This window comes from Cyprinus carpio, chromosome A6 (assembly GCF_018340385.1).
Source record: "Cyprinus carpio isolate SPL01 chromosome A6, ASM1834038v1, whole genome shotgun sequence".
NCBI lineage: Eukaryota > Metazoa > Chordata > Actinopteri > Cypriniformes > Cyprinidae > Cyprinus > Cyprinus carpio.
In genome coordinates this window covers 26,467,956-26,491,371 of record NC_056577.1, presented here as the reverse complement: position 1 = coordinate 26,491,371, position 23,416 = coordinate 26,467,956, and the positions used below count along the sequence as shown (strand labels likewise).

The 23,416-nt window shown below is 37.2% G+C and overlaps 1 protein-coding gene across 3 annotated transcripts in view; it reads left to right on the top strand.

The window, feature by feature from the left end:
- Positions 1-4,162: 4,162 nt before the first annotated feature.
- LOC109106794 (E3 ubiquitin-protein ligase PDZRN3-B-like) overlaps positions 4,163-23,416 on the top strand; it is an 83,572-nt gene continuing 64,318 nt past the window's right edge. The window contains exons 1-3 of one of the 3 annotated variants that reach the window (XM_042758748.1): positions 4,163-5,006; positions 8,384-8,470; positions 10,297-10,404. In XM_042758748.1, coding sequence (XP_042614682.1) covers positions 4,293-5,006; positions 8,384-8,470; positions 10,297-10,404 — 909 coding nt within the window. In that variant the 5' untranslated portion in view covers positions 4,163-4,292. Of the gene's footprint in view, positions 5,007-8,260; positions 8,281-8,383; positions 8,471-10,296; positions 10,405-23,416 lie in introns of those variants that run through there. The other 2 variants (XM_042758751.1, XM_042758749.1) reach the window with 2 other exon arrangements.

Sequence of the window (23,416 nt, the reverse complement as noted above, 5' to 3'; positions counted from 1 at the left end):
GAATGTCAAAGAAAAAGCATCTGTTTTTCAATCTCAGGTGGACACAACATGGGCTCACCGCTAACAGTCTCTGATTGGGGTCAACGGCAGAGGGCTACAGACCTAATAAAATAAAACAAATGGATAACTAAGTCCAGTTGCTTTCAACTAAATTTAATTGACTCATATGCATGTAGGCGTGTGGAACAATGTGCACAAGTGAACAAACAAATTCAAATAAAATGTGAAAATGCAACAAGGCATATATATAAAAGATGCATTTCATAGTCCAGTCCAGTGTTTACTGCAATACAAGCATGATAAAGAAAAAATGCCTTATGAAATTGGGACATGTTTTACCTTTGCATGCTCTCATTTCACTAATTGCCCTTGATAGCAACTCTGTTCAGAATTCCAAATCAGAATCAGAAAGAGCACAAGGAATTTGTCTAGGTGACAGGAGCTTCCAGTACAGAAAGTGCTGACATACAATTTAAGATAATAAAGTGAAATAAAACACTAACAATAAAGAGAATGGACAATATATATATATATATATATATATATATATATATATATATATATATATATATATATATATATATATATATGGTAATAAAATAGTGAAAAAGAAAATATCAATAGACAGAATTGTGAATGTGCATATGTGCTATTTACAGATGAAAGTTTTGATAAATTATTTACAGATGTAAAATCTGAGATTTGTTTTGTATTGTTCAGGTGGAATATGGCCTGGGGGAAAAGCTGTTCTTGTGTCTGGCTGTTTTGGTGCTCAGTGCTCTGTAGCGCCGACAAGAGGGCAACAGTTCAAAGAGGAAGTGTGCTGGGTGAGAGGGGTTCAGAGTGATTTTACCAGCTCTTTTCCTCACTCTAGATGTATAAAGTTATTGGAGGTTAGGCAGTGGGGCACCAATAACCCTCTCTGGGGTCCTGACTGTCCGTTGTAGTCTCCTGATGTCTTTTGGTAGCTGAGCCAAACCGAAGATGAACACAACCAGGCTCAGTGACGGTTGAGTAGAACTATATGAGAAGCTCCTGCAGCAAGCTGAACTTCCTCAGCTGGTGAAGGAAATACAGCCTCTGCTGGGACTTTTTTTTTTTTAAACAATAGAGTCAATGTGAATGTCCCACTTCAGGTCCTGTGAGATGGTGGTGCCCAGGAATTTGAATGGCTCTACTGCAGCCACTGCTGTTTATGATGGTGAGTGGGGGGAGTGCAGGGGGGCTTCTCCTGAAGTCCACAATCAGGGTCCAGTGATGTCCTTCATGTAGGCCAAGACCAGTCTCTCAAATGACTCCATGACCACAGACGTGAAATGCAGGATGAAAACATATATCCAGAAAAGCAATTAGTCTTTACAAGAAATTTCACATAACCCCCATGTTCTTGACATATCATCACTATAGCAGAGTGGTGATGACTGCAGTATGGCTGGCATCCAGAACTTCAAATGAAGCCCTTATCTAAAGAAATGTAGATCTTTCTCTATCCCTCTAAATTAGGTAAAGGGTTCTGCGATAACAAGCCTATAACTTTCTACATAAGGAATCTACAGTACTATATGGGCTTAGGAATTCTCAGTCCATTCATTTACTTAAAAGTGGGATTTTTGTTTCTATAAGGAAATAAAGTATTATACAAATGCATGCACAATGCAGAAAAAAAACTCAAGAAATGGATAAACTAGCAGCATGTGTACCTATTTAGAAAATGATCCCAAATGCTTTAAGGAGTAGTTAATTTCCTTGCAACTTATGACAATGTTTTAATAACAGATTTGCAATGCAAACAACCAATGAATTGTTTTACTGAGCCTTTTACTCTTTAATATAACAAAAAGCCCTCTAAAAAAATTCTGGCATGCCATCAAGCCAGCAAAAATATTTCTATACATTATAAAAAAAGATCCAATATTTCTTACAATACTTTAAATTGCCACTGCAGAAGTCCAATGGTCTCTTTTGAAAAATATTTGAGTTCATTAGATCCAGAAGGGTGGGGTGAAAAACTCTAGACATGTGAGCTAAGGTGGAAGAAATGTAGAGAATGAGAAATGGTTCAGTAACATCCAATACAGCCTAAGAAATAGATCAAATCTTATCACAAATGATCTTTATTTTTAACCTTGCATACTTGATCCAAGTCATCTGAGTTCTCTGCCACAGCCAACAAATAAACAAGACTTAAGTTCTTTCCTAATTTACAAGGATTGTTTTTTTGGTAAGTGCACTTCAGTAACTATTGTTTATTTTGAATGTTTCATATTACAACGTAATGATGTGTATCCAAACTCTGCATCTGTAATGTAATTATCTGGATGCACATGAGCCATTTGAATAATAGCATGGCAGGTGGTTAAACCAAGGCTGAGACTTTAATTATACTAACTACATCAAGGTCGACATTATACTGACTTTGGAAAAAAAAAAAAAAAAAAAAAAAAAATCTTATCACAGACATATTTGTTTTTCTATATGATACTTGATGGAAGATAAATTAATTAGTGTTGGCAGTACTTTTTGGAAAGTAACATTAAATATCTTTGGCTCCTTTGAAGTAATAATTGTATTACTTAAACCTTCTATCAGTGCCAATATTAAATTACTGAGCCACTCCTTTTTCTACAGATTTCCATCTGAAGAGAAAAAAAAATCACAAATTTATGTGTGATTGCAAACGTGCTTTACTTTTTTTTCTTTCATTTTCCCCTATACCCTGGAGTCAGTAATGAACTTGGGAGTTGTTATTTAGTATTGCACATGTGGTTTGAATCGCTATGTCATGACACAGCAATGGAATTTGATTTCACAGAATATTGATTAGCAAAAGAAAAGAATTTCCCATCTTCAGATCAGTCAATAGCAGGAGAGATGAACGCTGTTCACAAAGGATAGTTAAGCTGCAAAAATAAAGTCCTTTCTTGTCCCCTCACTGCACATAGCTGCCAGTGACCCTGTCTGTGGCTCTCAGTCATTTACAATTCAAATGCTTTTATGACCGTGCTACTTCCTACTGAGATGGAAAATGTCCTTATTTAAATGAGCTGTATTTAAACTCCAGGTTTCTCTATACACAAAATACACTGAACACAAATACACATTTTTAGGCAAATCATACGCTCACAAGCTCCTATTTACTTATTAGAAAACTGTTCAGACAGATGATTATTTCCCCCCAAAGAGGCATCATTGGCCACTCATGCAAACCGAGAGGATGTGAAGGAACATCTTTAGCTTTGGGGCTTTTAGAGTTGGAAATCTGTAATCTTGTTTGAGTTTCTCAGCTGCTCTGAGAACTGAACTGAGCTGGATGATGACATCACTGAATCAATGATGAATTGCCTGTATTGGCTGTATAAAGCGCTATATAAATAGCGCTTTATACACTTGACATATATATTTATATATAGTTCTATATAATTATAATTATAATTACATTTACATTTTATTTAAATGTAAAGAATTTAAAGTATATATTTATAAAATATGAAACTAAAAATAAAATATAAAACTATAATTTTATATTTTCAATAATAATTTAATGTTTCTAAATTCATAAATAAAACATACACACATTGTGACAACTAGCACTGATCTCCGTCTAAATCTACTGGTTTATCTATCACTTTACAATAAGGTTCATTATACTTTAGTTAACATGATCAAAGCATCAAAAATACTTCTACAGCATTTATTAACCTTATCCACTGTTAATTTCAACATTTACTAATGCATTATTAAAATCAAAAGTTGTGCTTGTTAACATTAGTTAATGCACTGTGAATTAACATGCACTTACAATGAACAACTGTATTTTCATTAACTAACATTAACAAAAGTCAATAAATACTGTAATAAATGTAAATACTGTAATAATGTAGTTTTCATTGTTTAACTAATGGAACCTTGTTGTAAAGTGTTACCTTTAAAACAAACTGTTTCGCTTGAAAAGTGTGCTTGGACTATATTGCTTTGTATAAATGTCGCTTGCCTTGATATTTTGTTATCTAGCGAACAACACTCATAAGTTTTAAGTTTGGCTTAAGTGTCAAAAACACTTAACCCACCCATAACAACCCTCATGAGTGCGCAGTTCTTCAGATCGTTACGGTACCCAAATCTGCAACACTTCACCCCCCCATAGGAAGTCTCAAGCAATTAGTTCAGTCAGTAGAAGTGTTCGTACTAGTCTACACTTCAAATGACTTAGTCCGAAGAGCGATTAAGCCCCTGTAATATTCTGTGGGAGGCCAGGTTCTATTTTGGATTTTCCCTTAAAATAAAAATAAAAAATGGGATTTGAGTTGGATCGTTTCAAGGGGGCTGTGGACCCAGACTTCAAATGCAACTTGTGTAATAAAGTTTTGGAGGATCCGCTTACTACCCCGTGCGGTCACGTCTTCTGCGCCGGCTGTGTGCTGCCGTGGGTCGTCCAGCAGAGCAGCTGCCCGGTCAAATGCCAAAGGATCTCCACCAAAGAACTCAACCACGTCCTCCCTCTGAAAAACTTAATATTAAAGTTAGACATTAAATGTGACAATCACGCGCGGGGCTGCGAGAAGATCGTCAAACTCCAGCATCTTGCGGAGCACGCGGAGATGTGCGATTATTCCCCTGCCAGATGTAGGAATAAGGGCTGCAGCGAAGTGTTGAACCTTAAAGATATGGATGCTCACATGCGTGAATCGTGTGATTACAGGGCGGTCGGGATATGCGAGAGTGGATGCGGATTGATGCTCACTCATAAGGAACAGAAGTTGGACAGCCACTGCTGTTTTAAAGCCCTCAAAGCGCACAACGGCGCGCTGCAAGGGAAAGTTGTCAGCTTGGATAAGGAGCTGAAGAAACAAGCTCTCAAATCGACTAAAAGAGAGAAATCACTTTTGGCTCAACTGTCGGCGGTTCATAACGAGCTTCAGATGACAGCGCTTAAGTATCAGAAGAAATTCACTGAATACAGCGCCAGGATTGACTCGCTGTCCAAGAGTCTTTCTCCACCGTGTAAGGTAAGACAACAATATTGACAACAGCTTTCGAACTCTTAAAACAATTATCATGGTAACCTGCAATAACACTGTGGTAAAGCGTAGTATTGGCCACCACTGTCATCAAATAAACAAATAATGAACAGTCAAACTGCCTGAAACGATTCTAAAAGAAATCTCGTCGTAAATTGTAGCAGTTTTAGCACAGATTTATGGTATTTTAGCGGAAATTGTAGTTATTCGTGGTCCTGTAGCTCAAGTGGTAGAGCATTGCGTTACCAAGCGCAAGGTTGGGGGTTCGATTCCCCGGGAACACATGATAAGTAAAAATTGATAGCCTGAATGCACTGTAAGTCGCTTTGGATAAAAGCGTCTGCTAAATGCATAAATTTAATTTAATTTACATTTTGTAAGACACGGTGCTGACCGTTATCAGAACAACGCTTCCGTAACATGGAAGCTGTTTTTTTATTTAGCTGTTTTTGTTTTTTGCTCTAATTTTATTTCAGAAATAAACAAATGTACTTTTTTATTGTACTTTCTCCCTATTTATTTTGAATTTTATAGTTTAAAGTTGTTTTAAACTCTATCAGTTTTTATTTAAGCGATATCAATCGAGCATTCTTACTGAAATCGGTTGTGATCACTGATCTATAATATAGATCATATATAGATCAGTGGTTGTGATTGGACAGTGGGCAACAGGCTGCAGGTAATCACAGCCCTGTTGACATAACTTGTCGATTGCAAGTGTGATATTGCATTTCTAGAAACAGGCTTGGACAACTAATTAATATCAGTGACTTACATTTCAGGCAAAATTTGGATAGTGACTTAGTTTATTTCTTTTCAGCCAACGAAAATGGTTCCAAACGAGGCCAAACCAAGCTTCGCGTGTAGTTGTTGTTGTTGTTCTTCTCTTGATTTTTTTTTTTTTTTTTTTTTGCGGATTGGCAAACCAACCTTAAAGGTGCATGTCCGCCACCTACTGTTCTGGAGTGTGAAACGTACATGTTTCAGCTATAAACTGTTAAACTACTATATCGCGTGTAGTTCAAGCAACTCGCATACTTAAACCCTGGCCTGGAATAGCATATATGAGTGGAGCGAAGCGGTGGACGTTTTACGTCGGTTGTGGCTAGAAGGGATACAGCAAAAACCGGAAGCTAACAATAAATTGGATTTTCTACCTAGTAGATTGTGTTTTATTAATGTCTACACCTACCCCAACCCTAAATCTACCCCTTACAATAATGCAAAAATAGTAATTATTGTTGTACAAAATTTCGCTACATTGATGTGCGCATACCCAGTAGTTTTTGCTGTATGCCATCTAGCCTTTTAACCTTTTACGTCCACGATCAAAAGTGTTCCAATCCGTTGACTACAGCTACACTCCGACTTTTCCATTTCACTATGAAAGAAACCCAGAGTAGGCAAAACTAAATGTTAGAATTTTATAATTATTTCTTTTTATATTAAGACTCTTTGGGGAATTTCATGTTCTTATTATTATATTCTTGCTTGTTTGTTGATATTAATGCCAACATTCTTTGTTTTGACGCATACGTTTTTTTTTTTTTTTTTTTTTTTTTTTTGTTTAATTAATATATCTGTGTTTTGATTGGTCAGATGTTTGCCGCTGTCAGGATGTCCTCCAGCCCTGAAATATGCACTGCTTTGCTGGCTTACAATGTAGACTTCATTGGTTTTAACAAACTTGATGAAATTTGGTTAGTAAAGCCGCATGTGATGTTGTCGCTGAGGGAAGAATTTTAATTTGCCCATTAGACTTAAAATGGTAGCATACTTAAACAATAAGATAATAAAATGTAACAAAATACAGTATTTTATCAGAACTTGTGTGGTCCCATGGTAAAAGTAATATTGTGGTTCTTTGTACTGTACCTGCTAAAAAGAATTCTTTGGCACATGCCCAGATAAAGAAAAAAAAAAAAACGTTATTATGACACTTTTTCTTAGTGCTGTATGTCCTTGCCATGCCTTAAATCAAGTGCAATGAAAACTTCTGGCATGTGCGATGCCCTTCAGATTAGCTGTAATATATTCTCACCTCAGGACACCATCAGAGCATGGAAAAAATGTCAGTGAGTTACACTTGTGACAGATAACCTCCCTTGACCACTCTATGAAGGAGCATAAGATCCTAAGGCAACCTCCCAGTGAGTGAACATGTTTATGGTCTCTGAATGATGTCTTAGTGCCAGCAACTGCCTTCCTGATGGGGAATGTAGTCTCTCTTGCTGTTCCCATCACATGGTTCATCAGTCAAGTAAGTGAAGCTACGCAGGGCTGGGAAAAGGAGGGCGATTTGCAGGATTGGGCCTGTCTGCTGAACGCTGGGCTGTTGATCTAGAAGGAAAAAAATAAAAATTAAAAAAAGAGTTTTTGAATCACCACTAGAGCATTTCAGCATGAATTATATATATATATATATATATATATATATATATATATATATATATATATATATATATATATATATATATATATATGTTTGTTTTCACAATTCAAGAGAATTTATTCATTAGTTGAGTCATCCTTTGACATCATTCCACATTTGTATTATTTACCAAGCTGCCCTGTTCTTGTGAAGTAATCAAACGGAATCATATTAGCAGAACACTGCTGACAAAACCAAACAACAGTGATGTGCATTTAATTTAAGTGGAGTCGCTGCCTTCTACAGACATTGTTTCCCATGGAATTCTGGTACTTGTTCCCATGACCTGGTCCAGTGGGGTGCATTCCTCACTAGGAGGCATACATTGCATACACTCAGTAAAGATAGTAAAGAGGACACTGTACAGTACATGCATGCCATTGATGTCTGTATTATATTTAGACACTGTAATCTGTGGCACACAGAAATGACAGCTGCTTTAGTCGCTGATCTTATGCAGTGCCACTCTAAGTGTGGAATAAAATGCTGACACCACTTGTTTCTCCACGTTGCATCGTTCATCTGTTGAGAGAGCCGTTTGCTGCTAATGTATTAATATACTCGACCAAATGAGCAGGGAACAAGGCATTAACCCTTAAAGCTGCCGGCCACTTGACAGCTCCTTTTCCAAAATGCTTTAACCTTAGAGGAATTATGTAGATTGCAGAACATGTTTAATGACTCTAACAGGTGTACCTCTTTACTTGTCACAGCCAAATGTAAACCTTGATACCTGCAGATGATTTAAGAGCTTGTGCTATAAAAACACACCCTGAAGGGTTAGATTTGAAATAGTAAGTTTGGAAGTTCAGATGTTTCTACTTCTCAAATGTACATTTTTAGTAATTTCATTGGTGTTTTTCACCTTTCAAACGTTTTAAATTGAAGCATGTGTGAATTGATGGGTCATTTATATGGTTTCCTCTTTTAACAGGGTGGAGAGACCAAAAGTGTCATGGCTATACTCCGTCGTGAGTCTGGATCTTTAGGCTTCAATATCGTTGGAGGAAGGCCATGTGCAGTAAGTTTAGAAAGATTTGAACCCTTGTCTTATCTGTCATTAGCTCATTTCCTGTTTCAGCCCCAGGTTGTCAAAGGCAGCACAGGTTATTTATCTATTCCAGGGTTTACCAAACTGTGGTTTGTGAGTTGATGAAAAGCTTATAATTTGTTAAATCCTAAAAATATCAACAACAAAAAAAAAATAATAATAATAATTTACAAACAATTAAAATAAACACTAAAGTAAGATTAAATATTTCATTTGTTTACTTGCATATCATGTGACATTAACTGACAACAAGGAACCACGAACATGAAGATGTGTTAAATTATTAAAATAAATATTTAGCTCATAGGTGTTCAGCTAACGTAAAAAAAAAATGGGAATCTCAGATCATGCATTTTATATATATGATGATAAACAACAAAACAACAAAATATGATGAGTTCTTTAATATCTGTCATTCTATTTCAGATTCTCAGTGTATCACTGTATAACTAACTTTAAGTGGAAATGGTAAATGGGAAAATACAGACATAAATTATATCTAACATATAAAGTGCCACTTTGTTACATCAGTCCACCCTGGTGGTTGTGGTATCCATATCAGTGTGAATGAGCACCAAACCCTTTAAGAAGTGTTTGTCGGTAGTTCGTCTGAAATAGAAATGTGACGCACTTTGGTCTGAACTGGACTTTTGCTGCAAAACCTTACAAAGGGGAAAAGTACTACTAGAGCCAAGTTTCCAGGGCTTCTTCTTAGACCCAGATGTAGCGTCGTCACAATGACAAGGCTTTATTTATTTATAAAAAATTCGCCACTGTTATAGCATAAAGCACAAATTGCTATGGCTGAGTTTATGCTAAAGTAAGTGGAAGAGGTCAGTGACTAATGAGTGACACAAATGGCTGTGTCTCTTAGCAACTGCACAACTACTTCAACGTGGCCATGACCCCTCCCTAGCAAATGGTTGACATGCCATCCATCCTCTTTGCTTGTAAGATCTTAAATCTGTTCTTGAAACTTTTAAATGTCATAGGTGGCAATAATTGTTGGATGCAATTTTTCGTTCTGGAATACTTGATTCTGATTAGTAAGTCACGGCATTGAGTGGGTAAATGTTTTTGTGTTTTACATTTTATTTTTTTGTATATTTTTGTATATTTGTATATACATTGTATATTTTATACTTAAATATTACATATTTTTGGAGTATCACATCTTCAGGAAGTCTTTTAGAGTTCATGTAATTTAATTTTATTCTAAAACATAGCTAAATTTGTTGGGAGGGGATCCTCTGGTAAATAAGGATGTTGTTGTTGTTGTAATGGGGAAGAGGGAAGGGCTTACAGTAATTAACTGCAGAGTTCACAGTTTGACTTCCTGCGGTTTCCCAAGTATTCCATTAAAAAATTACAGCACCGTGTCACACAACATGGCACAGAGTTAATGTGGTTTGATGTGGTTGAGGGGTGGGTTCAGCAATATTTTGGCAGAGGCTTTGCTATAACCTTCCTGTCTAGGTTATAGTTTCATATAATGGATTTTGATCATCTTTTTTTAGTCGTCATCATCTCTTAGCACCCTATTCCTCCTATGAACACAATATGTCTTTCATTTGACAGTGCATTTGCAGAGAAGCAGAACAATGGAGCGCATTGCTTGTACACCTGCAAACAATTATTTGTGTTTTGAACATCTCCTTTGTTATTCATTTTATTTTTATTCTGCAATAAAATTATTTTGCATCTGTAACCCTTACTAAAGAGGTTTATTGGATGGTAATTCAGATTTATTGATCTTTTTTTTAGCTAAATATTGCTTCCTTGTTTTTGGATTGCAGGATGATAAAGATGGCACTTCAAATGAAGGAATCTTTGTGTCAAAGATTGTGGAGAATGGACCAGCGGATAAAGAAGGGGGTTTGCAGATCCATGACAGGATAATGGAGGTAAATGCCTGTTTTAAGCCTGATAATCTGGCCTATCCAAGACACAATGCAACAAATTTAGAGATTTATTTATGATTTCCTTCCCATGCTAAATGAGCCAGTCATAACGATATACATTCACAGTTATGGAGATTTTGGACCAGTTGGATGTGCAATGCAATGTTGTTTGTCGCAATCATGGCTGGTTGCATCAGAAACTTTTAATGTGTTGCACCATGTTAGAACACAGTGTTAAATCTAAAATTTTTGCCAATTACAGCTCATCCTGAAAGATACACTTGTACAAGCCAGTGCTAAACATATGAACATTTCAGAATGTCTCCATTTGGTTGTTCATTGTAATTTATTAGATGTTGTTTACTGACTTGTAAAGGAATCCTTCCTAGCTGGCATCGGGTCAGAAGGCTCTCTCTTACCTTGGAACAAAATCTGGGCTGTTTACAAAGGCCAAAAGTTTCCAGTGGTCACTTTTAAGGATGCATGGAAAGTCAGCCCTACAAAGGTTGCTTTTATAGCAGCATGAATCTCAAGTGTGGTATAACTGATGCATTGAATTTGCTGTAGCATGTTATAAATATGGTCTGGGTCTGTACAATTGTTTAGCCAAGATAATGTAAATATTTTCACTTCGTGTAGTCGAATCATCATTCAACGAAATGGTAGCTTTCACCACAAGATTTTTCCCTCTCAAGAGTTAGTGGACAACATCACTTTTTGGTTGCAAGATTTATTAATTTGCGCTTGATGTCATTATACTGTATGCAGTGTGTAAGATGAGGAAGTAATGCCTGTGTTTATGCTAATATTTAAGTGCAGTCAAATGCAGTGTGCTAGCTGTAAGTGTCTTAAATTGTACTGTTCGTTTAAATAAACTGTAAAGCCCTTGAGACACTGGATAGATTGAGCCACCTAAGGCGACATTGATGCAGTCGGCGCCTGGTGACTTAAGACCATTAAACTGGCCTCGCTGGGGGGACATATGAGTCCCAGATTGGTTAATGCATTGGGTGGAAATGTGCTAGTATGACTTACTTGGAGGAAGGGGCCAGAGTGAGGGGAAAAGCTTTGGATTGTGCTGAGCATGCCAACTGCTGCTTTGCCGTGATATCTGAGAGTGTTCCTTGTGGTTTTTGTGGATGTCACCTACATCTCTGCTTTTTCTTATATTTTTGTTTTTTTTTTGTTTTTTAAAGGACAGCAACTTAACAACACATCGATATTTGAGAAGGGTTATAGATGACAGGTTTAGTATTTTCATTGTTGTGTGCAGTAAGATTTTTCAACAAGATATTTTGCTCTAGGATGGCACTAATCCTAGAAAGTCACTTTTTGTCTTTGTCTTTTGAATAATTAAGGTGAGTCAGCATGCGTGCCAGAGGATGTAAATACATAAGGAACATGAAGCTCAAAGCCCTAGGTCAGTCTATTGAGTAGACCTTTCAAATTTATAGTCAGAAACTCTCTCCCACAATGTAAAGCTGTTCCCACCCCGTGCAGTCAGTTTGGATCATGTGTACATGGGAATAACATTTTCGACTTGCTTCAGGAGATTTATCGGCAGTTTTAAAACTACCTCAATAATGTTTCTGCTATTTGAAAAGGATGTAACAATGCTTTTCTTGCTTTTCTCTGAGATCAAAATATGGAGCATTATGCCTCAAGTGGTATCGCATATCTAATTATGTTGACTTGAGAAATGACTTTCTGTAGAAATATAATCACAGGGGAAGAATTAATTCAAAATTGCTTACAGCAGTTTTGTTTCCATTGAAATTTCACTTGTATGTTGCTAAACCAGCACCCTGTAGTCCCATCTTTTATAGCCCATGAGAGTTAGACTCAGCTGGAGTTTTCTGTTTAAAATATCTTCCTCCAGGCCCCAGCACTCCTCTGTCTCTGTTGCTACATCAGCACTTTTTCATCCATCATACGGATTATCCATTTATTTCCTTTTTCATCCATCATACGGATTATCCATTTTTTTTCCTTTTTTCCCCACAGCTCTTTTGGAACCACATGTAGTCCTTGGCAATTGTGCATTGATGTTATAAATGTTACTGTCATTTTGAGGTTTAGCACCTTGCTGCATGTTGTTGATGTAAAAATATTATATCCATCGATCTGTGTATATATATATATATATATATATATATATATATATATATATATATATATATATATATATATATATATATATATATATATATATACACCTCAAATATAATTCAGATGTTATACTTAAAGACCTTTGTCAGGTATTAGTCCTTAAAATGCTCTTGTGAGTAGGATTAATTTCTTCAAAAAAGTCATTTTAGACCTAGCAATGGAGGTTTGAGCCATTGATGCCAGACTAATGCAGTTAAGTTATTGGAGAGAGAGAGAGAAATAAAGAGATGGAGAAATTGCAACAGTGTTCGGCAGCAGCATCTCTACTAATAGAGAAACTGTAAGTTCATCATCGTCAAGAACACTGCCATTATTAGTGAGAAATAATAGTAGTTTTCAATTTGCTAAAACTATTTTACTGATAAAATAGTCAGAGCAGTGCTAACAACATGTTTCTGTGTGAGTGTATGTCTGTACTATGTGTGAGCGTTTGTAAGAAACGCTTACAAGAAAGAGCGTATGGGCGGGAAAAAGAAAGAGAGGGAGAATGAGAGTATGTGCTTTCCGTACATTATTTTTTAGCAAAAACATGGAAATAATTTGTCGTTTTATTGTTAATAAAACAAATATTGTTTACTATATTTATTTGCTTGGTCAGTGTCGTTGTGGGTTTTGCTTATTGTGCTGTTTTAGGCTGCAAGGACCTTTGAAATAAGTTTAATCATTTGGCAAAGTCATATGTTCATGTAATGTGATCAAGATCTGTGTGGAACTATTTTTTTGCTGTGCATTTCGCTGAAAATAATTGCACACCTTAGAATGTTCGTCAGCCAATCAGATTCAAGCATTCAACAGTACCATAGTATTCAAAATGTTAATATTGGCCTGTTATCGCATATTGAGCATTACATAAAAATATGTTTCAGCTTATTATCGGGGCCCATTTTTAAACTGTGGCTAGTAAACAGCGTCTTAGGACACATTAACAAATTGTCAGAAGTCAGTTAAAACTACTTTAATAATGTTTCTGCTGATTGATTGAAAGGGATGTTATAATGCTATCTTGTTACCAAAAATGTGCCAGAACCTCTTTGAGTCTATTTTATGCTGTTTACCATTCAAGCGAGAGACTCTTGTGTGACTAGCATTCACTGATCAGTACAATGTGTTCTGGAGTGGCGACAGCATCTCTGCTGAGAGCATCCAGGCGGAGCGTGTGAATTTGTGTCATAGGGTGAGCAGGGCCATCACGGTATTCAGCAGGCTTTGTGCACATGTTCCTGACAGCAGCAGTGATGAGTAACTCACTGAGCGAACATGAGAAATTCCAGTCGGGAACACACTGCACAGAACATCTGGCCCTTATGAACAAGCTCAAATAAATTTCACTGCCAGGCTTTATAGAAAGTGAAGGAACGTTTCATTGCTTACATCTTACTTGGAGTGAATTGGGAAAATCACAAGAAATACCCTTAATCTTCTTCTTCTTTTGGCCTCAGCAATGTTATGTGCACGTACATGACATACCTATAAAGATCTAGACTCTCCCACGGCCATCCGATGGAGGAGTATCATGGCAGATGTCCCTGTTAATCACAAGAGAGGCAGGCTCAGATAATTCAGCGGATGAATAGCGCCTTGTTCGCTGAAGACATTTATTTGCTCATAAAAAAAAGATGTAAAACAGGAAGAAAAAATGGTAGTGTGTTTGCACCCCACACTGTTGCACACTAAAACACAGTAGTCATGTTGCAACAGTTTGATTTATGCATGATTGGATTTAACACAGCGCTTGTGTTTTGAAAAATAATCTTTTATGCCAGACCTCAGCTACCTTTAAATTGTGATTGTTTGTATAGCACTGGGGCTAGAAAATAATTGCAGTCACTTGTCCTCACATTAGAATAAAAAAAAATATATATATATATATATATATTTTTTTTTTTTAAACATTTTTAAACTAATGGTTAAACTATTATATGTTTTAATGTAGTAAATTGTGCACTAGCATCACCAAATGGAATAGCAATAAATAAATAAATACAAATTTCACCAACTCTTCCAAACTGAAGCCCAGCCTGCCATAGTCTTGCACCATATGCCATTGGTTGAGCCAGAAGTTCATATTTCAGACCACTCAAATAAACAGAGCAATGTTAAAGTGCTGCAGAATCACAGTGTTTACACTCGTCTGGGAAATCAACCCACAAATGGCTTACTCATAGCTGTCTCTGAACAATTAGCTGGGATGGAATAGATTTGACCACAATAAAATGACACACACCACCTTTAAATATGCTGTTCGGCGCAGCTAAAGTACATTTTCTATTTCATCTCAACCTAAGGGGTCACGGGAGCACAGTACATGGCTATAGTACCTTCAGTTGCTTCTGTTTTAATGTGTCATAAACCATGTTTTTGATATCCAAGTTTAGGTCAGGGCTGTCTTCAGCAGAATTTGATGTGTTGGGGTAGGAAGAGGTCATAGAGATAGACCAGGTTGTAAATGTCACCTTGTAAAAGCACGCAAACAGACAAAGGTCAGAGGTCGAACAACAACCAGACTTTAAAAAGCAGCTCCACTGAGTGTTTGCCATCTGAAAGAAGCAAGAGTCCCAACAAAACACAAAATTGGTTGTTTTCAAACAAGAATTGAGTATGGCTGGGAATATTTGAGAAATATATGCCATGATTTTGTAATTTTAACTATATATATATATATATATGTTGACTATCACTTTTAAGTAGCTTTTTATTTGGCCTATTGCATTTCCTAAAGATCATGCCATACTAGTTTTGCATCCTCCTCCTTGCCATTTATATGAGAGTGCTTGGACAGATGTTTTTAATAGCAAAATAATTTTCTAGTTTTAATTTTGCTTCAATTATATAATGTTTGTGAGTGTACCTTTAATAACAGCAGCCCTCTAGTAACACCAGTGATTCCTTATCTTTTTCTGACTCCATATAGCTGTAAGGTTACCCACAGTGCACCACTTGACACCCAACAGTGCTCTCAGTTATTTTAGTGTGTGCTCGCTGTCAGATGTGGCGTTAAATGGCGTGAGGGGTGAGTGGCAACATGAAAAGAGTGTCAGCTTGAATAGAAATGTTAAGAGTCTGGAGAGGATGGGGCCCATTGCTAGCATGCAGAAGAGTCCTCAGTCCTTTGAACTCAGGTTGTTGGCATTCTTGTCCATTGATGATTAAGAAGGACCTTGTAGATCACACAGCTGTAATTTTGTTTTACAGTTGGTTTTGTTTTGGGTGGAGTGGTTTAGAAAGTGCTTGGATTCAAAGTGTTCTTAATTTCTTAATTCACCGGGCATTGATCACAATTCTATGTGAATGCTGTTTGGGTAAATTTCATAAAAACATGCTAAATTTCAACCTAAAATAAAAGAAAGAATATTTTTCAAAAGCAATTAAGATTATTTTGTAACGTTTACATTTTTTTTTTTTTAATTTTGCAACATTGTTTATTTTAAAAACAATTAAGCAAAATTTCCAACACAGTTCTCATTACTGTAATGTTTTTTTGTAGTTCTGTCCTAGATGATTCTCAGTACTGTTAATACAATGTTTTAACTGTATTGACATGTTGTATTAATGGTATAATATTTCAATATGATTTAAATCAGCTTAAGTTAGAATCACTACAAATAATGCCATTTGTTTGGCAATAGGATAACGAGAATTGTATTGGAAAACATAATTAATTATGAAAATGTTGTAATAAAAAAACGCATTCTTTATTTCATTTTATTCTTATTGAAATAAAACCTGGACTAGTTCTTGAGAAACTCCCACACTTACAGAAACCATGTTGATTTATTTTGTAATTAGTTTAACAGTACTGTATCTCATCCAGTTTACTCTCCACTAAAAAAGGCATTGCCCTTAATCTGTCCCACTCTGGGCGTTAAGACCGGCATGTACATTTTTGAGTAAAGATAACGTGCTCTTAGTTTCCTCAGGGACACGGAGTCAGGTCAACCCAGCATGAGGCCGCCATGCAGTGTCCAATCTCCACCCTTCTTCTCTTGACAACCAAGATATCACAGCACATGTCATCTTTAGCGTGGAATGTGTCACAAGGTTCTCTTGTGTTATTTCTGACTGAGTCCAACAAAGCTAATCAGGGGTGGCGGCTAGTTCACTGTGGGCAGTATCACATGTTATTTGGCATCTGATGGCAAGAAGCCTTTGTCAAGGACTTTATTGGATTTGTGCCTCTGTCATTTCTTCTAGATGGAAGTGAGCAGGGAGAAGGAGTATAGGCAAGTAAGACTGTTAGTCCCAGCGGAGAGCTGCTTTCCAGTTGACTGGAATGGCTGACTTAGCTTATTACAGGACATTAAATCCATTGGAAGCCTTAAAAGGGATATAATAGGCTTCTGATCTCGGCTTCTGTTATAGCAGATCATGCATGGATGAAATGGACAGCCCTATGGTGCATGTATGAGTCTACGTGTATGTTTTAGAGAGAGAGGTAAAGCCACTGGGCATTGCTGGATAAGCAGATCATGTCCCGTCTTTAATAATATAATGATTAATACCTTGCATTAATACAAATAAGAAGAAAAATGAAGAGAATAACATTTTTATTAGTAGTAATAGTTGTATTGTGAACAGTTCTACAGTTTGTTAACTGGCCATGTAAAACTTTATCATCAAATTAGCCCAAAAGTAGGCAGATTAATCAGTCCAGTCAATCAGTTTATCACTATTCTTTTCATCCCAATATAGAACGTATTGTTACTGCCTGTCAAGGAGTTGCTACATATGGCCTAGCCTACTGTAAATGTGTTGTGAATTGTGTTCAGCAGGCTTTTTCCCTATTTAAAGACATTGTTGGTATAATTTATAGCTTCTTTAAGGTTTAGCGAGGGCGAATATGTAGGTATAATTAAGGCTAATTGTCTTTCCAATCAATCACCAGGCTTGTGTAAACATATCAGTAACAATAGTCTCAGGTTGCCTTGCCAGCTGCTTTCACAGTCAGACCCTGTTAACCCCCCACCCTCCATGCAAGCCGTCCACCCCCATAGCCTCTCTAATTAACTACCCTCAATTAAACGCTAATAGGCTGATAAACAGACCCTTGGTCTTGAAGTAATAGGCAGTTGTTTCCTTCTTGTTGCCCTCAGTAATGCAGGCCAGGCCCCGGGCCTGTTAATTACAGTCCTGTTTGAATGCCCTCAGCAGGACCTGAGAAATGTAGCCTGTCCAAGTCAGGAAAGTGTGGTAGATGTTGAAAAAGAACATGTCTGCATTATGGATTGTTTCAGCCATCTGTAATGCAAAAGAAGAAGAGAAGGCTACCACTAAATGCTCTCTGTGGTAAGGCCACTTGTTGACTTTCGCTGGGCTTTCAACTCGTAGCTCTGTATATCACAGTAAATCAATAGGAATGGACAAATCATTATTTAATTTTGTTTATATAAGGAAACTCGTAATTTTTGGTGGTTGGGTATCTGAGTCGTGACTTCTTATCGTCTGTGATTTTTACCAAATATGGTATCAAGGAGTCAGATCATTTATGAATCCATCTACTTTTATGAGTACGCATGATGAACACAGTTTTCCTGTTTTAAGACTTGGACGTAAATATAATTTTCTGCTCACTCCCTCTTTTTTTGGACGTGCAGCCACAGTGATCTTGTAAATGTACTTATTGAATGTCTGTTCTGTAATTTGAGCTTGGTTTTTACCATATTTAAGCAGCTAGCTCATGATTAAAGTAAGCATGTCACAGCCCAAGCTGAGAACTGAAGTCCTATTTCCTGTCATAACTCACCAAAGTACAAGACTATCACTTCTCTGTTCCTCCTCCCAACATATATATAGTTTTACTGTACTCAACATGACTATTGCAGTGCCAGAATATGCAGACTTGAATGCTTGGCCAGTGCAAACATGTGGCCCAGCTGTACATACGTAGTGTGCATTGTTGTTGCGTTACTGCAACAATAACAGCCACTAGTAGGGGGCTATAGATTTGATTTCCAATGTTCTAGCCATTAAACCAGGTGTGTTACTATTGTGGTAGCTAGCTATACACATGTTGATGGTTAACCTAACTTTCCCAGGAAGATTCTTCTCACACTGTAGTTTTGGCATGGCGGTAGTTGATGGGGAAACTGAACATTGTGACAATACTGAAAATTTAACGGGTAACCTATTTGCTTTATGTTACACATTGCATTTTTTGTTAAAGTTCCGTTAAACCTAACTGGTATAGCTAAAAACGCACTTAATGGCATAGTATGTTCTGGACCCAAGAAGACTCTACACTGAAGTAGTTGTGTCTCACATCGGGTTTATGCCAAAATTGAAATTGAAACATAGTTGGTCTGAGTTGGATGGTTTAGGTCTTTGTGTTGGCAGGCCTCAATAATCAAACTCTTTTTTTTTAATCCAGACAGCATGAGTTGGTGTAGAATTCCTCCGTTCCTAGCCTGACAAGCTTTCTTTTCAAGAGTCGTTTAAGAAAGCAGTCTTTCACATGCCAAACAAAGTGGAACCAGCAACCGCTGTGCACCCTTCTCATGTAAATGAGTGAAAACACTATTCCCAAGTCATGTTATTGTCCTTGTGGACCTACCGTGAGCGTCCCTGTTTCACTGAAACATATGTTCTCCTTTCACATGTACCTTTTCCATTTGATTGTAGACTTCCTGCATCTTTAAGTTTAGCAACAGAGAAATTTGTTGACTTAATGCGACAAAGTGGGTACTGGATTGTATCAGTAGGTACTTTCATGTGCTTTATAAATACCATATGTTCTCTAAACTCAATAGATATTTTGCTTAAATTCACCCACAATAGAGTTTCCATGGACTACCAGTTGAACTTCTAATGTCAAGAGCAACTTTCAAAGTCAAGATGGCAAAAGTATAATAATTTTTACTCTCAGATTTTGACCAGGGTTTGTTCAGAAACTAGGCAAGTATTCAGATGCTTGGGCAACTGCATGGTCCCGTTGTGTGCTCTTGATGTGTTTTCTAGTGTAACTTTGATAGATCTTCAAATGCAGGGGTGTCCAGTCCTGATCCTGGATGGCTACTGTCCTGCTGAGGACCGGTTAATCATGGTCTGCTGGACTCCATAGAAGCTTCAGGCAGTTGTGTTGTAGCAGAAGCTGAACTCTGCAGGAAGGTGGCCCTTCAGGAGCAGGATTGACATGTGATTCAGTTTTGCTAGCTATAAACATGTTGACAGTTTAACTTTTACTAACATGATCAGCCCAATGGTTACTTTGCATTGATGGCAGTTGTCCTGGCAGTGGAAACTGGCTGAAGAAAACACTATATATTAATGGCTTCTGTAGTGTCCCTTGCACTGATATTGTAAAACTTGCTTGCAATGCATTGCATTATAAATTGTGTTCTGATGTATTTCAAAATTGCAACAATACATGTAGTTGCTTAGAGTGTGTTTTGATGCTTAAGACAGTTATTTTTGGCCTTTATGATGGCTAAAGATTTATATTTGGTTAGTTGGATCAAGCCAGTTGCAGTTTTGTTTTTTTGTTTTTCAATAATATATAGGATACTGTGCCTAATTGTGATGTACAGCCTGGTGACAGAGTGCATGTTTCTTGTGAACTGGTTATTTGAACAGTTTTGGTTTGTTCTGGAAATTAAAACATGGTGCAACCCAAGTGCAATACTGCCCTCCAAGACCTTTTCAGACAATGAGTCACTGTGGACCACAGTTTAAACTTTCACCTGACCGCAGGCAAGTTTTAATTTATTAGTTTTCCAACAGAAATCTAGCCAAATCAATTCACTTTTATTCACTCTTTTCCATTTGTCTCAACCTCATCTGTTACTCTTACTGTGTGAAAATAATCATTGTAATGTTTGAGTTGGCAGTACCTTAGAGCGATGTGGAACTGAATAAAGTGCAGGAGAACTTCTGGACACACTGTGAATGGTTTTTGAGAGTCAAAGAGAGGCAAACAACAAATGCTTTGGTCAAAGTCTTGACCGGGGCAAAGCTGTCTGACTTCACATGGAGACTGCAAATGGGTTCTTGCTGTGCAGAGTTCGGCAGCATGACAGGGAGTCATACTGAGGCCTAGACCTTGAAGATTTTGAGGAAACATTGGGTCAGACATAAAACAGATAGCATGGTTATTGATTGCAATTGTGGGTAGAGTGGCTGTAGGAGAGGAGGTTTAGGGTGGAGTAGTATAAGAATGGATATAGTGAGCCCTTTTGGACTAGGTAGGTGGTGTTAAATAAACTTGGCCACATCTGCACCGAGGCATTGGGTTTCTCACATGCCAGGCAGCTTGACAAGCACTTCTTTGTAGACTCTCTCCCCTCACCTCATGCTCTCTCCGCACCACTGTCCTTTTCTTCCTCTCTTTTTCCTGCACTGTCCCTCTCTCCTCCCTACCTCTCTTTGGCTCCTCGGTATCATCCTATCTTTCTTTCTGTTTTAGGACTTACGTATAATAGCTGATAAAATGGATGGAAAATTCCCATAGCCTTTTATTAAAGGAGGGACCTAACATATTTTAGCCTCTTTTCTTATGACATCCTATTGACAGTTTTCTTTCAAGCAGGCCTTTATCAGGAATATGATTTTGTGGAAGGAACAGGAGAAATAATAATCTCTCTAATCCAACTTGAGAGATGCCCACCTTCAATGCAGAATGAGACAGAGTGGAACTAAGCCATGAACACCATAAACATGTATAGAAGAAATGGAGGCAAAATCCCTTTTTTGTGAAACAGTGATAGGAGACTTGCCACAATTGTGTTTTGCAAGGTTGACGTATGTGTTGATGTGTTCTTATAATGTCATTCTTATAAGGTATGATATATCTTAAGATAGATACAGTTGGACTTATGTTTACATTTACATTTACATTTATGCATTTAGCAGACGCTTTTATCCAAAGTGACTTACAGTGAATTCAGGCTATACATTTTTTTACCAGTATGTTTTACTTATGTTAAACCTTGACTGGTTTGTTGCCTGAAAATCAATAATTCCTGTGCTTTTAGCGTTAATAATCTTGTTTCAGATGAGTTGAACATTATGAAAAGTCTGTTACCAAACTATGTGATACTGCTTCTAAATTCCTTGGTTTGTTGCCAGATATATATAAATACTTTTCCAGCTGTCTTCCGGCTCTACATCTGCTCTGGATCTAAGACAGAGCTAAAAAGCACAGGAAACAGGATCATGGATTGGATTATTTTTCTAATGCGATGAGAAAGATTCTAGATTCTATTCTAGGTCTTAATGTACCATAACCTTATGGTTAGGGGTGCTAGTTCACTAAACAGTCCAGCCATTCTCCAAGAATCATTGTCAGCACTTTCAAAGATAATGACATCTTGCATGTTCTGACTATCTCCATCTCTTCTGTTTTTGGGAACAATTTGCACAGTCCTTTGGTTGAACGTTGGTCAATATTTTTGTAAGCATTTGTAGTGGGAATGAGCAGACTGCTCTGTGATCAAACGGCTCTTTCATGTGTGACCTTCAAATGACTCTGCTCACCAGGAAGCCCTAACGAAGCTGAGGGTAATCCGATGACAAGGCTGGCGGCTGGCCTCCAAATCACCAGCCTTTCAGATGCAGCTCTGGTTGAATGGGACAAACACACATCTTGCCTGTATGCCAGGTTTCTGGAGTCTATGTACAAATATGTCCCAAATGTTGGCTTATGTTTGATGTCTTATGGTGTCTTGGAATGGGTTTAATTTTTTGTACTAAAATCCAACAATTTAAATTATTTTCTCTGTTATTTGGCCAGATATTTTAATTTGTAGTAGAGGGCTCATGTTAACTAGAAATGTGTTATAAATGTGCAGATTTTTCATACTCAAAGGGTCCTGCAATTTCCTCATATGTTTTGTACTACATATGAACGTATCAAACTTGGACCATGGCATGTTGATATCCACAGGTTGGTTTGCGAATTTTGTGGTGATTCTGTGTGTTTCAGTCATTCCATTGTGGCAAAGTCGCTCTCTAGAACGTGTAATCCACCAGGTCATATATTTTCAGAGAATTGCTTAGGAGGACCACTGAAGTCCTTTAGAAATGTTTGGCAACCATAGGGAGGGTTAAACATGCTCTTGCAAGATGTTTGCTTGTGGTTGGACGGAGTCATTTATCATGAAGTCAATTAGATAGAAGGCCACAGACTGGCTTGGTGAGTAGAAGAGACTGTAATTTAGGAATATGAGAGGCAGTTCTTTGTCAAATGCTTGCGTTTAGGTAATGCTAGTCTAACTATCTGGCCGCACAGTAGTATGTGGGTGCTGCCGGTGATGTGTGGTCAATGAATGAGATGACGTGATTCACGAGCTGTGGGGATCCAGACTCCTGACTCCAGTTTGGACCTAGTTTTCAGAATTGTAATCTGTTTTGCCCTTCATGGCCACCGTATAAGAGACTTCTTTAAAAAACTTTACAAGTCTTACTGATCCCAAACCTTTGAATGGCAGTGTATATTAAAAAATTAGTAATGTCATGATCTCTGTGCTGTTTCCTCTATTTTCCCAAAAGAGAAAAAATTATATATTTTAAATGTTTACATCTGCTAAAAATTTGTCATTTAGATATTTTCTGAATTAATTGCTATCAGTTGATGTTGGATAAATACTTCCTGAATCCTGATATTTTATTATAAATGCTAATTTCCCCAATTTTTATGTTTAGATGACGTTTCAGCCATCATCTAATGTTTACTTCAAGGTAATCTTTAAAAACCCTAATAACTGAATACATATGTGTCATGACATACAGCCAAGTATGGTGACCATTACTCAGAATTCGTGCTCTGCATTTAACCCATCCAAAGTGCACACACACAGAACACAAAAAAAACACACCGTGAACACACACTCGGAGCAGAGGGCAGCCATTTATGCTG